Source organism: Astatotilapia calliptera, chromosome 3 (genome assembly GCF_964374335.1).
Source record: "Astatotilapia calliptera chromosome 3, fAstCal68.1, whole genome shotgun sequence".
NCBI classification, from domain to species: Eukaryota; Metazoa; Chordata; class Actinopteri; order Cichliformes; family Cichlidae; genus Astatotilapia; species Astatotilapia calliptera.
This window is the reverse complement of record NC_137424.1, coordinates 72,070,191-72,088,468: the sequence shown is the minus strand read 5'-3', so window position 1 is coordinate 72,088,468 and position 18,278 is coordinate 72,070,191. Positions and strand designations below refer to the sequence as shown.

Here is an 18,278-nt window from a genome sequence, read left to right as displayed (position 1 = left end):
CCCCTACGTAGCCATGGGAAGGTGGACCCTCCTGGTTACCTTGACTACGACACTCACCTTTACAGGACAGAGACAGAATCGGCAAATACAGACTATTATGTCTGTTCCCATATGCCCAGCATGTCAACACACCCCACACTATATGTGTTCCTGGACCAACTCCCAGGGAAGAACCACTCCATGATACTAGCAGAGGAAGGGGGACTTTGCGTCCTCTTCAACAACATCTGCTGCACTTACATACCAGACGATGTACATTCATCAAACATGACTGACGCCCTGAATGCTTTGAGACAGATCCAGCAGGCCCAAAATCAGGGCTATGTAAGTGATACAAGTGACTGGTTTTCTTGGCTTTACACTGGCTCCTGGTTACAGGTGCTAAAAGGACGACTCATCGGAGTTGGGATATTTTTACTTTTATTTTATGTCTTTGTAACATGTATATTGCCATGTCTAAAACTCATGATTAACCGCATAATATTTGCCACTGTTGCTGCATATACAGCCGTGACAAATGATGATGATGACTCTGACCTGTTGAAACATGAAGACTTTGTGTGATTAATGACGATGTGACAGAAAATGTACAACAAGATGTTACATACTGATGTCTCATTGAAGGTTTTACTGACAACAGGAGGGAATGTCAATGGAAAATTGTACTTAGTAGTCAGTATAATCTTTTAATGATATAAGTTTGCATATGGTAGAATACTGCATGTAATCATTTGTGTTTAGAAGTATATAGTTGGTGGCATATTGAAAGAATGTCTCATCCTAGGAGGTCTGTAACATTCCAGGGTGTTCTGGCGTTCACCCCCACATCCTGGGAGTATGGGAGAGGTCGTACCTTCTCTTATTGTTTTATGGTAGGATAAATGTGGCTATGTCTGTTTTAGTCTAAGTGCCTTTTGTTTAGATGAACTGCTGGACGTCCAGACCAGCAGGTTTAGGGAAGGTTCGTGCATGTAGGAGATGTGCCGCGGTCCCGTTCCTTGATAAAAGTAATAGTTCCACGGCCACCAGAAGAACAAAAACTCTCTCAATCCACATGATTGAGTAAAAGAGTTTATTTCGTTACTACCTGTAATTTATTGCAGATTACTTGTATTTGCTCAATTGCTTACTAAATGTTTGAGGTGTGAAATAAACCGCAATGGAGCACGCGGGGGGGGGGGGGGGGGGCAATTTTCTTGTAAAACAAAGGGGGTCTAGCAAAAAGAGTTTGGGAACCACTGCTCTAGCAGACCATTACATGGGGAAACCTTTTGGATACAAGCGCGCTGATCCACACAAGTGTGCACACGGGTGTTCACTAGTGATGTGTCCTGTGTGTCGAAGCGTCGAATCGTGTGTCGGGTAATCTCGGGGGCGTTTTTGTGAAGCGCGTATCGAGGCTTGCCTTGATTACGTATGCAGTGACGTTCGAGGCCTAGCGGGCAGTCCGTACCACGTGACTGATTCAGGGACTGGTTCACCGGTTCACGCCAGATTCGAAATAAAATGGGCCGAAAAACAGCTGATTCCCCATCACACTGTGTTGTGGAATTGGATTACGTACGTGCTACATAGTTACTTGAGCATTTCTTCTTTGATGGAACCAGCAAGGAAGACATGTTTTTTTTTTAATTTTGTCTCTCCTAATAAAGTATGCACACAGTAATAAATATCACAAATGATAAACACCACAATATAAATAAACAACACTACACGTCCTATAATCTGATTTCTGTCTTTTAGTTTATTAAAAAGTGAAGCACCAAACACTAGTTTGTGTCATTATCCAGATGTACATAAGCATGATTACACAGGTACTAGGAGCGGGTTTTGATTAGAGATGGCACGATACCACTTTTTTATGTCCGATACCAATACCGATATCATAAATTTGGATATCTGCCGATACCAATATGAATCCGATATAGTGTTTTTTAATCAACAAAACTGTTTTTTTTAAATATCTTGCTGCATTTTGTATAAGTTCATACTCAAGTTTAAAACAACAACTACACTAAAGCTATTCTGTTATACCTGTATGCAAAAAAATATATTTCATAGTTCAGCAATACTGATCAATCTAATAAACTTAAACCTACACCATCCTCCCTATTCTGGTATTTTAAAGAGTACTTAGCATAAATATTAAGCAACCTAACTAATAGGGTTCCAACTCTCAGCAACAACAAAAATAAATAAATAAAAAATAGGGAACCACCCCTCACGCGCCACCTCATGATGCTTAATCGACGTAATCAACCTTAATTTGATGCAGTGTGAAAAAAATGCACAGAAATCAATTATTTTTCAAGAAATATTAAATAGATTCAACATCTTTCTTCAACAAAATTGCAGACTGCACAGATGGTACCTTCCCAAAGGAAAAAGTACTATAGCTTACTAGGGTATATATATATATATATATATTAGACTTAATAGTTACTATATACAGTAATGGACTTCTATTCATTTTGCATCAAATTAAAACTTTGGGTGTCAGATAATTATTTATTAAAAGCTAGACATTTTAAATGAGAATAAGAAAGAAAAGTATGTCTTTGTGCCCCCTTTTCCCTGTTAATGCCCTATCGGCCCCCCTGGCTAAACTTTGCTAGATCCGCCCCTGCACAGTTACCAGCCGTCAGCTGCATAGAAAAAAGATCCTCGAGTAGAAAGTAATATTAAATAAATTCTAACAACAGCTTATCAAGCTTAAACGTGCTGCTGTTGTTCAGCCGCTGGTTTCCTCTTTCTGGTGCAAAGTGGGCCAAAAGCAAACTAGAGAGATGGACTCGCGACAGAAAAGCCGATCAGCTGATCGTTAAGCAGTTTCATGATTGAAGTAGCAGCAAGAAGAGGCAGTTGTTTGTTAAGCTTAACGCAGGAATGCTTTACAAACATTCAGAGATGGACTTACACACTTGCTTTACTTCTCTCGGGATAACTTTGTCGGAGATGAAATGCCAGGTTGCTAGCGAAGCTCCAAATGCTATCCAGACCACTGACAGCCACAGCCGCTCTATCACGTGATGCATACTGCTCCGACGTGCTAACGTTCTGAGGTGAGTTACGGCGTGTTGCAAGTTTTGTGAGGTGCTTTCGTGATATTTAATGGATTGGATTACATTTTTTATTTTTCTCTGATATCCGATCCAGTAATCTAGGTCAATATCGGACCGATACCGATACGTAATATCGGATCGGTCCATCTCTAGTTTTGATTATCGATTAAAATCGATTCTAGCTTGGATAACGTGATATCGATTCATTAAAATCCTGAATTGATTTTTAATATAAATATTACTACATTTCAACAACCACCAAACAGCTAAAAATGTAAATGAGAGGAGGTACACCGATTCTGCACAAAGACGTAAACACAAGGCGTGGACCGCTGACGGATCAGAATCAGTGAGATGTCGCCTTTCTCACCAGACAGCACGGACACGGTCGGGGCTGAAAGCCGACAGTTCACTGATTCTGATCCGTCGGCGGGTCCGTGCTTCGTGTTTACGCCTTTTTGCGCTGATTCTGAAGCTGCAGGTTTTATTTCTCTTCAAACAATATTGACCGAACCAGCAGAAAAAAAGAACTACGCTTCACATAAACATTGTCATGAATTTCCTCTGACTTTTGCTGTTTTGCTTTCACCAGGATAAAATCCCACTTCATGCACAGCTTTCTCTCTCTCACTCTCTCTCACACACACACACACACACACACACACACACACACACACACACACACACACACACACACACACACACACACACACACACACACACACAGTATACTTCAAGAACAGTTTCCCGTCTAAAAATCAGTTTTCTGCATTATTCGCTTGTTTGTTACGGATAAGACCTCTGTTGTTTGTCAGCCGCTGTTCTTTCCCATTTAAATACTTCCGAAAAGAAAACCTAATTTCTGCCGTTCAATACCCAGATAGCAAGGAGACATTGAACAGATGTTGATTTTCTATCTGAACCATCAGAATCGTCAGGATTGAAATGTCAACATAAAACTAATGTTGAAACAACATTGAAATACTGATGAAACCTGACACTGACATTGAAATAACATTGATTCACTGTTGTTCTGTCATCGTTGATTGTTGATCTATTTATAGTTGACAAGGTGACAACAATCGCGTTGAAAAACCATCGATTTATGGTTGAGCGGGAAATTAAAGCTGCTGCCACTTGGACTATTCCGCAGCACCCCTATCACATTGGTACATCCCTCCAGGTAACCATTGTCTTGTACAGTAGAGCGGGACATTAGATTTACTCTCAGCGGAATTGACCGGAGAAGGCATCAGTTCATGCACTGCACTGGCCTGCACCACGATTAGTATAAGGAAAGAATGAATGACTTTTGTTCTATTCGTTATTTCCACGGTTGTATTTGAATAACAGTAAAAAAAACAAAACAAACTTGTTAATGTAAAGTTTCGGATAAAATGTGGGAGCCCGAAATTGTGTCTACTTTCTTCTTACAATCCGGCAACAAATAAATTGCACTGCAAACAAAGTCTATCAACAAAGAAAACATTTTCGTTTCATACTTTTCCGTTATATTCCCTTACAAAGCTAGCTTTAACGCTTCGAGGGTTCCTTTGTTCTTGCCGTCACCTCGGCGCTTGACCCAGACTTTCGCTCTGTAGTTGCTTTTTAGCATAGTACTACAAAAAATTGTAAATCTGTGATATATGATTGATAAACGTAAAGGTAAATGTATAAATGTGTTCAATGACTTTGTTACTTTTAATGATTGGAGAGCACCCGCTTCGATTCGCACTCAATTCAAACTTTACGTTGCACGCTCACCTAACTTTACGCTGCACGCTCACCTAACTTGCGTTTGCACCTTTTGTCCACACGTAAACTGCGTTTAGCATTTACGTGTGGACGAGGAAGACGGAGAAAACGCAGCGTCAAAGGTGTGCGCCTATTTTGACGCCACACTGTGCGCCAAGTTTTTGTCTCGGTGCCATGAATTCCTACAATGGCAGACTTAGACAAAATACTTATCTTCAGTGTTTAAATGCTTACATATACAGGTTTGCTTGTAATTGTTGCCTATATACATTTTAAGCTATTATTTATTATGTAGTTCAATCAATAGATCAAGTTTTGTAGTGACTCCACTTTTATGACCATTTGGGACTTTAACCCACAAAATGACCAATTCCCTATCAAACTAATTGGGACTCTAACCCAATTTCACTGTTTTACTTTACCTTGGGACTCTAACCCAGTATTTTAACTTACAAACTTCAACTTGAATTAGTCTCTCAGCAGTCCAACTGCTTTAACTTCAATCAGCAGTCCAACTGCTTTAAATCTCTCAGCTGTCCAACTGCTTTAAATACTCAGTACTGTCACTTTCAACGTTTCATTATCATTACTTCAGCTTCAGTTCTCATGAGATTTTTTCATCAAAATCAAAACAGACATCTACCAGTAATTTCAGTGAGTAGACTTTAATTTTATCATGTCCAATTTGGCACACTTTGGAAATAGATTCAACAGGTAGTCCCTTACCTTTGTATAAGCCGGCTTATGCCCACTCACATCAGACCACTGGCTTGTGCCTGTCCGTTCGACAACCTCGGACCGTCCAAACCTCCAACTTCCACCCCAATACCACAGGACGAGCCCCCAAACTGTTACGGATTCAAATATTGGGGATGGATACAAGAGGAAAAACCAAAATAACAACACTGGTCCGGCCGGGTTGAGTCAAACGATGATTTTAATGATCACACGCGTGGGAGATGGACACCGTACGCAGACAGCATCAGATCTCAAAATGGTGGAGCATTGATCAAACTCTTATAGCCTCTAGTGGCCCCCACCTAATCATAAAAGCCTAAACATTCATATTCTTTCTCTCACACAGCGCCTAAGCTACGACCTTGGCTCCCTGTTTATCTGCTCCTGCTGAGATGGGGCAGAAAACCTCTCCAGTATAGTAGTTTTAGTTTGCATTATTCTCCTGAATTGACTGAAGGTGATAACTATTGCATTTGTTAAACTGATTTGCATTACATTAGCCTGCTGATTTATTGTGAATGAATGATAGTTTTATGATGCATTATACTGCTGAGTTATAAGAAATACTGTTCGCAGAAAGTCATCGCCTTATTTGTCTGATTAGAAGAGAACAGAATACAGTGGGGCAAAAAAGTATTTAGTCAGCCACCGATTGTGCAAGTTCCCCCACTTAAAATGATGACAGAGGTCAGTAATTTGCACCAGAGGTACACTTCAACTGTGAGAGACAGAATGTGAAAAAAAATCCATGAATCCACATGGTAGGATTTGTAAAGAATTTATTCGTAAATCAGGGTGGAAAATAAGTATTTGGTCAATAACAAAAATACAACTCAATACTTTGTAACATAACCTTTGTTGGCAATAACAGAGGTCAAACGTTTACTATAGGTCTTTACCAGGTTTGCACACACAGTAGCTGGTATTTTGGCCCATTCCTCCATGCAGATCTTCTCGAGAGCAGTGATGTTTTGGGGCTGTCGCCGAGCAACACGGACTTTCAACTCCCGCCACAGATTTTCTATGGGGTTGAGGTCTGGAGACTGGCTAGGCCACTCCAGGACTTTCAAATGCTTCTTACGGAGCCACTCCTTTGTTGCCCGGGTGGTGTGTTTTGGATCATTGTCATGTTGGAAGACCCAGCCTCGTTTCATCTTCAAAGTTCTCACTGATGGAAGGAGGTTTTGGCTCAAAATCTCACGATACATGGCCCCATTCATTCTGTCCTTAACACGGATCAGTCGTCTTGTCCCCTTGTCAGAAAAACAGCCCCATAGCATGATGTTTCCACCCCCATGCTTCACAGTAGGTATGGTGTTCTTGGGATGCAACTCAGTATTCTTCTTGAGTTTATACCAAAAAGTTCTACTTTGGTTTCATCTGACCACATGACATTCTCCCAATCCTCTGCTGTATCATCCATGTGCTCTCTGGCAAACTTCAGACGGGCCTGGACATGCACTGGCTTCAGCAGCGGAACACGTCTGGCACTGCGGGATTTGATTCCCTGCCATTGTAGTGTGTTACTGATGGTGACCTTTGTCTGTGAAGGTTCTCAGTCATCCAGGTCATCGTAGTCAAAGGAGCTTGCAAAGAAAAGCGTCTGGACTTCTTTAAGTTGCTTGAAGACATTTCACCTCTCATCTGAGAAGCTTCTTCAGTTCTAAGGTTAAATGGTGGAGAGTCCCAGATATAAACCTAGTGGGAGAAGAAGGAACACACACATGTAAAGGAAGCACTCAAAACATGCGGCTATCCTAAATGGGCGTTCTTAAAGTCAGCAAAGAGGCACAGAAAAGAAGACCAGACACCAGCGAGGGAGGATAAGAAGGACAGACGCAACAACATTGTCATCCCCTATGTAGCCGGTGTATCAGAGAAACTCAGGAGAGTTTTCTCCAAGCATGACATCCCAGTGTATTTCAGACCCAGCAACACGCTCAGACAGAAACTGGTTCACCCGAAAGACAAAACGCCAAAACACAAACTTAACAATGTGGTGTATGCTGTACAGTGCAGCGAGGAATGCTCAGACCTCTACATTGGAGAGACCAAACAGCCACTTCACAAGTGCATGGCACAACACAGAAGAGCCACCTCCACAGGACAAGACTCAGCAGTCCATCTGCATCTTAAGGATAAAGGACACTCTTTCGAGGATGCCAATGTTCACATTTTGGACAGAGAGGACAGATGGTTTGAAAGAGGAGTGAAAGAAGCCATCTATGTCCACTGTGAGCGACCATCTTTGAACAGAGGCGGGGGTTTACGACACCAACTCTCTGCCATCTATGATCCAGTTTTGAGATCCCTTCCCAGACGCCTTAACGCCCACTCACATCCTGGGCCATCTGACCTCAGGAATTCGCATGATAAGGTGGGGCCAGGTTTCACAATGAACACACCCGAAACTCTGGCTGATTGGGACCCACGCCCAGTTTCCCACCTTGGCTCAGGCGATTAGAGGATCATCAGGGGGTCCTTTTGTCCCTCTGTGGGGGGTCACTCCCACTAGGTTTATATCTGGGACTCTCCACCATTTGACCTTAGAACTGAAGAAGTTTCTCGGATGAGAGGTGAAACGTCTTCAAGCAACTTAAAGAAGTCCAGATGCTTTTCTTTGCAAGCTCCTTTGACGATGGTGACCTTTGTTACTTTGGTCCCAGCTCTCTGCAGGTCATTCACCAGGTCCCCCCGTGTGGTTCTGGGATCTTTGCTCACCGTTCTCATGATCATTTTGACCCCACGGGATGAGATCTTGCGTGGAGCCCCAGATCGAGGGAGATTATCAGTGGTCTTGTATGTCTTCCATTTTCTGATGATTGCTCTCACAGTTGATTTTTTCACACCAAGCTGCTTGCCTATTGTAGATTCACTCTTCCCAGTCTGGTGCAGGTCTACAATACTTTTCCTGGTGTCCTTCGAAAGCTCTTTGGTCTTGGCCATGGCGGAGTTTGGAGTCTGACTGTTTGAGGCTGTGGACAGGTGTCTTTTATACAGATGATGAGTTCAAACAGGTGCCATTCATACAGGTAACGAGTGGGGGACAGAAAAGCTTCTTACAGAAGACGTTACAGGTCTGTGAGAGCCAGAGATTTTCCTTGTTTGAGGTGACCAAATACTTATTTTCCACCCTAATTTACGAATAAATTCTTTACAAATCCTACCATGTGAATTCATGGATTTTTTTTTCACATTCTGTCTCTCACAGTTGAAGTGTACCTCTGGTGCAAATTACTGACCTCTGTCATCATTTTAAGTGGGGGAACTTGCACAATCGGTGGCTGACTAAATACTTTTTTTGCCCCACTGTATACCGTATTTCCCGGACTACAGAGCGCACCTGAATATTAGCCGCACAAGCTAAAATCAGGGGGAAATCCTGTTTTTTACATACATTAGCCGCACCTGACCAAAAGCCGCAGGTGTTTCAATGTTGACTTATCATATGTAAGAGAATGTGCACAAAGCGAATTGTCAGGAAAGAGATGGCTGTTTGGAGACATCACTTTTATTAATATTTTGAAAAACAAGTTATGGGTACATATTTGCATAACTTTTTAGAATCAGAGAATCAGAAACTTTATTGTCATTGTCATGAGAACAACGAAATTAAGAATGGTCCCCGATCATTGCATCATCCCTAGCAATATCAAAATATAAATAAAACAATAAAATTCAATAAATAAAATAGATAGAATACTTAAAATACTAATAAGATATAACAGTAAAACATTCACATACATTCCCACACACATGCTTCAGACCGTGCATAGATTAACACAAGAGTGGCGTGATGGACATTTAGGGTTGTGATGGCATGGCACACATGGTAAGCTCCACACCTCACCACCCGTTGATTCACTTTAGTTTAATTTACAGTCACTACTTTAAAATATTCTACTTATTGTTCAATATCGTTTCTTTATTAAATGTATTCATTTTTCCATCACACCTTCCAATGTTTATATGGCGTGCACACACATTGCAAGGTCAAAGTTCTGTTTTATGTTATATTAATACATCTTTCTTTGTTTGAGTTACCTGGGGGTTGGCTTCTCCTCCTGTCTGGCAAAAGGTGTGGCAAAGGGCTGGGAGACCTGAAATACTGCTGACAGCCTAATTGGATTGCACCACATGCTTCATTGCCTGGGGGGTGTTTCATGTTTGTTTAAATGTTTTGTATTAGTTGGTTATATGGCAGCCGTCTTGTTTTCCCCCGTGTGTGTCATTTGGTTTAGCTAAACCAGTATTTAAGTCCCCCTGTGTGTCATTTCAGCAGGTCAGTTTACCATATGTTTGTTTGAGGTTTTGTTAATTATTATCTTGAGTTTAGTCTATTGAGTTGACCTCTTTTATTGGTCTGCCTGTTTAAGTTTTGGCTTTGTTAAATATATTTTCATATTTTTGGGTCAATAAAACCCGTTTTTTGAATTAAACAACCTGTGTCCTTTATGCTTTACTGCTTGGTCCCTGACAAGGGTATATGTACAAGTAGCGGTAATTACAAGTACGAAACATGTACTGTGCTTCATAAATGAGTAACAAATGTAGTACATAACAATAACCTACAACACACCAGAAAAATAGATTCGGACTACCTTTTAGGCTCAGGTGCAGTGACAGGGCTTTAACAAGAAGAAAAGTCAGTCATTCAGCACCATCTTTCTCTTCTTCCTGCGCACTAAAACCACCAAAATCCTCTTCTCCAGTGTCGGATACGAACAGGCTCAGGATGGCTTCGTCATCCACTCTCAGCTTCTTTCCTTCGTTGTCACTTTCAAAACAAAAGAAGTCCTCGTTGTCAGTGTCAGAGTCGAACACCCTCTGAAGGGCCGTGGCAGTGTCCTCCTCTTCATCATGCAGCAGTCCAGCCCTTCGAAAACCGTTGGTGATCGTGGATGTTTTCACACTTTTCCACGCTGTCAGAATCCACTGGTGGAGTTGAGCATAACTTGCTTTTCGCAAGTTTATCACCGCTGGTCATCCACGACTCCGGCTGAACGCGTAGCGCTACTTTGAAGTTTGTTTTTCGCGCTACTTGTACGGCACTATGTTGCCTTGCGGATGGACATGTGACCAACATACCACTCTTGAACCCCGATCCTTCCGCCAGGCAACGTAGTGCCGTACAACAGCGGAACAAACAAAACAAATCGTCTTACGATATCACAAAAATCATGGACAATCCATAGAAAAGCCGCACCTGACTAAAAGCCGCAGGGTTCAAAGCTTGTGCAAAAAGTAGCGGCTTATAGCCTGACAATTACGGTACTTGTTCTGCGACCAATTCTTTATTTTTCACACCAAACTATTTAATAAGACAAACTTTACACAGAGTTAATCAAATATAATTATGCTTTAACATTATCAGGATTTCATAATAAAAACTACAGATTCCATCTGAACTCTGTGGAGCCTGATCTCAAGTCCAACTCTGAAACCAGAAGAGGATCTTTCTCTCTCTTCAGAGTCATTGTGATCCAGTGATTTCAGTCCTGCATGATCAGGCTGATGTTTGCACAGAGCAGATAATGAAGTGAATGTTTTTGCACATTGGTAACAGTGAAACAGTTTATTTACAGCGTGGGATCGTTTGTGTTCGGAGTATGAACTGAGATTCCTGAAGCTCTTGTCACACTGGTCACAGCTGAAGTTCACTTCCATGTGTGTACGTTCATGTTTGTTACGATGACCTGATTGTGAGAAGCTTTTGTCACAGTGTCTGCACTTGTATGGTGTCTCTCTTGTGTGGATTCACTTATGATTGTTCTTTAAGCTCACGTGCAGTGGTGAAGGATGACCCACACTAGTCACAGGTGTGCTTTTTGACCCCAATGTGGAAGAGTTCGTGTATTTTTAATGTACTTGGTGTGTGGAAGCCTCTTCCACATTCTTTGCAGTAGTTCATTTTGTCTCCAGTGTGTCTACGTTGATGTGGTTTTAGGTCCCGTTGATGATTGGAAGTTTTTCCACAAAGGTCACAGAGAAACTCTTTCCCACCACCACAGTGAACGATAAGGCTGAGAACAGGATCCATCTGTGTTGCTCTACTTCTAAACAAAGACAGTGTAAGTCAGGTTACAAGTAAGTCTTCTAAGTCAGACTTGTTCCAAACAATCAGGTTAAAATTACAAGATAAAACATAAATACATCCTCACAGTAACAGCACTTGTAGAGTTACTTTCTGGTGTGGCTCTGTTGGTGTCTTTTCAGGTGATATGGAGTTTTAAAAGTCTTCTGACACAGGTCACATTTGAAAGGTCTCTCCTCAGTGTGGCTAAACATGTGTTGTTGTAACTGTGCATCTGTTGTAAACGGTTTCCCACACTGATCACAGCAGTAAACATCATTTCCAGTGTGAATCAGTAGGTGAATATTTCGGTACTGTATGTTGTTGAAAGTTTTTCCACAAAAGTCGCAGCTGTACGCCTTAATTCCAGAGTGGGTAACCCTATGCTTCTGTAAGTGTTCATTTCGAGCAAAAGCTTTTGCACACAAGCCACAGATGTACTCTTTAACTCCACTGTGGATGAGTTTGTGGTTTTTTAAACCTCCAGCCTGGGTAAAAGACTTTCCACACAAGTCACAGCTATAAGGTTTAACTCCATTGTGGATGAGTTGGTGAGTTTTTAAGTGCCCAGCCTGGGTAAAAGACTTCCCACACTCATCACAGCTGTAAGGTTTAACTCCACTGTGGATGAGTTGGTGTCTTTTTAAGCTTCCAGCCCAGTTAAAAGACTTTCCACACAAGTCACAGCTGTAAGTTTCCTCTCCCTTTCTTCTGTGAGGTTTGTCGGCCTCCTGAGAGCCCTGACTTCTCGCTTCACGTTGGTCCTGCAGTGACAGAGATACAAACAGAGGCAGTGAGTGAAATGCAGTCATGGAACATGACTGCATTTCTGTAACTGTAACTCCCTCCATTAGTGGAATTTAATGTGACAAAAAACACATTGTTGGTGTGTTACCACCACCTTGTGGTCCGCATGTGCACATGTAGTGTCACATTACAATGATGTGCAATGAGAGTTGTACTGAAAATGACATTCTTGAAGAAATACTGATAAGTGGAGAAAATCTTTTACTTCTTAAAAATTTTTGAGTTCAACAGATGATATTGTTGTTTCAATATGTGCTGATAAAATATGATTTTTGTATTTTCTTCTAACTTCTGTGGTTTTTGGTTGTGAATGTAGATTCTGTATATATGGAGGAGCCCAGGATGGAAAAGATAAAGCTGCTGTTAACGTGTTATTAAAAACCAACCAGCTGTGCACACAGTTTCAATAACAGTGTAACTGTGATATTTTTCTCACCTTCTGTATTGAAGTCATTGTTTCCTCTGTAGTGGCTGAGCTGAGTCCAAATGGCTGAAATTGTTCCTCTGCTGCACCACCAGACCCTTCTCCTCCTGTTACTCAGCTGGGACACAAAAACTATATAGACGTATTTTATCCCTGACAAAAAGAAGCAGAGCAAATAAAAATTACTACACTCCTCAGTGACAAAAAATACCCATGAAGCTTCAAGGTAAAACCCCAGAAGCAACTACAAAAAGAAAGTCATCAGTTGCCTACAAGAACCTGAAAGGTAAAAAGCCACTGACTGTCCTGTATGTCACCGCCTTTACCCGGGGGATGCGACACCCTGTATATATGGACTTCCATAGTTCCACCGCCTTTACCCAGGGGATGCGACACCCTGTATATATGGATTACCATAGTTCCACAAAGGAGTCCAGCTTGGAAATGTTGTAGCAGTATAAACTCAGCCAACTACAACATTTCCAAGCACCTCATTACCATCCTAGCTCCCCTAGGATGGTAATGAGGTTTTTAAAAAACATTTAAAAAATCACTTTGTTAATGTGGAATTCAAAAAGTATTTCACAAATGGAGAATGTATTCTACAATTCATTATTTAAGCACAGAATTCTTTATTTTGGTGTGCGTGGCTGCTGTGGTCCTCCATATGGGGCTAAGGTAAGGCAAGGCAAGGCAAATTTATTTGTATAGCACAATTCAACAACAAGGTGATTCAAAGTGCTTTACAGAGACATTAGAAACAAAAACAAATAAAAAGCATGATTTAAAATTGATTAAAACAAGCAAACAAACAAACTAACTAAACACACACATTTCACACCTGTTCGCGCGATCTGAACCCTTATCGTAAGGGGAGCTACCAGTCCTTCTGTGGACGAGCTACTTTCTATTTTAAATTCCCTGAATTTAAAATACTCTCTAGACCCAGTCTAGACCCAGCTACCCAGAGCTCTAAACCCACTTAACAAACAAACAAACAAACAAACAAACAAACAAACAAACAAACAAACAAACAAAACAGTATATAAAATCAAAACAGATAAAATCAGAACAGTAGATAAAATCAGTAGTTAATGTAAGTTTTGAAATTTAAGCTTAACAAACAAACAAAACAGTATATAAAATCAAAAGAGATAAAATCAGAACAGTAGATAAAATCTGTAGTTAGTGTAAGTTTTGAAATTTAAGCTTAAAAGTGTGGATTTGGTGCTTTATTCAAATGCAGCTGAGAATAGGTGAGTCTTCAACCTGGATTTAAATAAACTGAGTGTTTCAGCTGATCTGAGGCTTTCTGGGAGTTTGTTCCAGATATAAGGAGCATAAAAGCTGAATGCAGCTTCTCCGTGTCTGGTTCTGACTCTGGGAACTGATAAAAGACCGGATCCAGATGACCTGAGGGATCTGGATGGTTCATACTGGGTCAGGAGGTCATTGATGTATTTTGGTCCTAAACCATTCAGAGCTTTATAGGCCAGCATCAGAACTTTAAAGTCTATCCTCTGACGGACAGGCAGCCAGTGTAAGGACCTCAGAGCTGGACTGATGTGGTCCACTTTTTTGGTCTTAGTGAGGACTCGAGCAGCAGAGTTCTGAATGAGCTGTAGTTGTCTGACTGATTTTTTAGGTAGACCTGTAAAGATGCTGTTACAGTAATCAAGCCTACTAAAGATGAAAGCATGGACTAGTTTTTCCAGGTCCTGTTGAGACATCAGATCTTTTATCCTTGAAATATTCTTGAGGTGATAGTAAGCTGATTTTGTTATTGTCTTAATGTGTTTTTCTAAGTTTAGGTCTGCATCCATCACTACACCCAAATTTCTCACCTGGTTGGTGGTTTTTAGGTGTATAGATTGAAGTTCTCTGGTGACCTGTAATCATTTTTCTTTGGCGCCAAAGACTATTACCTCAGTTTTGTTTTTGTTTAGTTGGAGGAAATTGTGGCACAACCAGTCATTAATTTCCTCAATGCATTTACCAAGAGCCTGTACAGTGCCTCGGTCTCCTGGTGACATTGTGATATATATTTGTGTGTCATCTGCATAGCTGTGGTAGTTTATTTTGTTGTTCTTTATAATCTGTGCCAGTGGGAGCATGTAAATGTTAAACAGAGGGGGTCCCAAGATGGAACCTTGGGGAACTCCACATGTGATACTTGTCTGCTCGGATGTGAAGTTACCTATTGATACAAAGTATTTCCTGTTTTCTAAGTATGTTTTGAACCAGTTTGTTACAGTTCCTGAAAGACCTGCCCAGTTCTCCAGTCGTTTGAGTAATATGTTGTGGTCAACTGTATCAAATGCTGCACTGAGATCCAGTAAAACTAGGACTGACATTTTTCCACTGTCTGTGTTCAGACATATGTCATTAAACACTTTTGTCAGAGCGGTTTCAGTGCTGTGGTTCTGTCTAAAACCTGACTGGAAGGCATCGTAGCAGTTATTCTGTTTTAAGAAGTAATTGAGCTGTTGAGAAACTGCTTTTTCAATGATCTTACTTAAAAATGGGAGATTTGAGATCGGCCTGTATTTTTTCCTTTGTGTCTTGTCAAGATTGTCCTTTTTTAGTATAGGTTTGAATATACAGCAGTTTTTAGTGGTTCTGGAAACACACCTGACATTAAGGAAAAGTTGACGATCTGTAACAGGTCTGACTCTAAAGTCTTTGAGACCTTTTTGAAAAAACTTGTTGGCAGGACATCTAAACAGCAAGAGGAGGAGTTCAGTTGACCTAAGATGTCCTCCAGGTCTTTGCTGTTAATCGGGTGAAACTGTTTGATGGTGTTTAAACAGTTTTTCGGTGGACACAGTACATATCCTGGATCTGCTGTTGATGTACCAACTGCTTGTCTAATCTTTTGGATTTTGTCTGTGAAGAATTTGGCAAAGTCATTGCAGGCCATGGTTGAATGAAGTTCAGCTGCCACTGGCACAGGAGGGTTTGTTAGCCTGTCAACTGTAGAAAATAAGACCCGAGCATTATGGCTGTTTTTAGTGATGATGTCAGAGAAGTAGGACCTTCTTGCACTCCTCAGTTGTAAATTATAATTGTGAAGTTTCTCTTTATAGATGTCATAATGAACCTGGAGGTTTGTTTTTCTCCATCTGTGCTCAGCTTTCCTACACTCTCTTTTTTCATTTTTCACTAGTGTGGAGTTTCTCCATGGAGACTTTTTCCTTCCAGAGATAACCTTCACCTTAATGGGGGTAATAGTGTCCATTACATTTAACATTTTTGCATTAAAGCTATTGACGAGCTCATTGACTGAACCTTTGGACAGGTCAGGTGTTAATGGGAAGACCTGGTTAAAGATCTCACTACTGTCTTCAGTTATACACCGTTTTGTGATCACTGCTGTTGATATATTTGTGTGGGCTGAGATTTTACTTTCAAAGAAAACACAGTAATGATCAGATAAGCCCACATCAGACACAGTAATGTTTGAAATGCTCAGGCCCTTGGAGATCAGTAGATCAAGAGTGTGTCCTCTATTATGTGTGGCCTCTGTTACATGCTGAGTCAGCCCAAAGTTGCCCAGAGTGTTACTCAGGTCTTTAGTCCCTTTGTCTTGAGGGTTGTCCACATGGATGTTAAAATCCCCAACAATAATTACACAGTCGAAATCAACACAGATCACAGACAGCAGTTCACTGAGGTCATTAAAAAAGTCTGTGCAGTATTTGGGAGGCCTGTAAACATTAAGAAACACAACTTTGGATGGGGCCTTCAGCTGTAAAGCCACATATTCAAAAGACTGAAAACTTCCAGGAGATAGCTGCTTACATTGAAATGATTCATTAAATAACAAAAATCATAGAAGTGGCACACATCACATCACCTGTTGAAGGTGTTAACAACACCTTTACATCCACTTGGTGAACTCGCAAACGCTTAGGATTTAGCTGAACCTGACTTTAGATGTTTCTGAAACAAGAAGGACATATTGATTTGCTCTCCTGATATTGAGAGTGTAGTATTGATATTTTAACCTTCAAGGAGCACAAAATGTATTAATCCTACTAACACATACACGCATGTAATGAAGCTCAAGAAGACCAGATAGTATTTTAAGCCTGTGTTTCTGATTTCATGGTTCACTTAGTGGGATGAGAAGCAATATATGAACTAGTGGACTAATATTATATTAGGAAAGATGATTGAATTATAGCAGGGGTGAACAGAATGCAGCAGAGGGATTAAATGAGTGAGACTAGTAGATTCTTAGTTTCTTGTTCCTGATGTGTAGGGGAAGTTTTACCATGACATACACCGTGTTACATGGGATGAAACTTGCATTTTTGTTACCAAGTGGAAGTGAAAAATCCTAAAACTAGGCTTTCATATTTTTACATTTTGTAGAATTTTATTTTATTTTATTTATGTTTGAGGAGTGCACTGAAAGTTAGGTTTGAAAATCTGCTCTCCTTCAAGCAGGCCTGCATGATTGGAACTAAAAGTGCTATACAAAACTGTTGCTTTAAAAACGATGGTAAAGTGAGCTTCTCCACCTTACAATGGGCTCTGGAGAAAGTCACCTATGTGGGACACGATTAGATAGTAAGTCCTAAGTCCCTTGTCTAAAAGGAATCAGCAAGGTAATCCATTCTGAATTCATCTTTTTTCTTTTTTGAAATGATGTCATGTTGCTGGCAGTTAGTGATGGGATTTCCGGCTCTTTTTAGAGAACCGGCTCTTTCGTCTTGGCTCACTAAAAAGAGCTGGCTCTTTCGCCTCCCAGCCAGCTCTTGAGGTTGTTTTGTTGCTTTAATTAATTTATTATTAACAACAATATAAAATTATGCACAAAAGGAATTACTAATGTAATTACACTGCGCCTAGCATCCTGGAGCACTTCTGTTGTGTTTTGTACGTGTTTTGGAGTTTGTGCGTGCCTCAGGGTTTATACGTGCTTTGTCTCTAGGGACCACCGTAAATATACTTTTATTTATTCACTCCACATAAAATGTATGAATAAACTTTCTGAATCCTTTATCATCCACAACTGAAAATTGTTGTGGTTGATTCCTATACCTTTCTAAAGTGATGTTGTTGTCCCTGGCTCTCTTTCTGTCTTGCTCTCTTCATGTGCTACTGTGAGCGTAACTACTGCCCCTCCCCCCTCTTCCCAGCGCAAAGCACAAGGCTCGCGTGTGGAGTGAAGTGGAAAAAAGTGCGACAGAGAGGGTGAGAGAAAGAAAATAAACCCTACAGCTCGTGACGCTCACTTCAAAGATCCGGCTCTGAGATTCATTTCGTTTGCGACGACACATCACTACTGGCAGTAGAAACTTAAGTCGACAGAAGAAGTTGTGCTTTCACCAATAAACATACGGGGACTGACTGGACTGATAATGGGGACAAATGGTTGACTGACTTGACACTGATATGCAAGATTGTACCT

At 40.8% G+C, this 18,278-nt stretch overlaps 1 protein-coding gene across 3 annotated transcripts in view; it reads right to left on the bottom strand.

Annotated features, from left to right (window-relative positions):
• Positions 1-18,278, bottom strand: part of LOC113011180 (uncharacterized) — a 74,517-nt gene that overhangs the window by 44,136 nt on the left and 12,103 nt on the right. For 2 of the 3 annotated variants that reach the window (XM_080299197.1, XM_080299196.1), the window contains exon 2: positions 12,872-13,012. In XM_080299197.1, coding sequence (XP_080155323.1) covers positions 12,872-12,889 — 18 coding nt within the window. In that variant the 5' untranslated portion in view covers positions 12,890-13,012. Of the gene's footprint in view, positions 1-9,046; positions 12,393-12,871; positions 17,428-18,278 lie in introns of those variants that run through there. The other variant, XR_013906532.1, reaches the window with a different exon arrangement.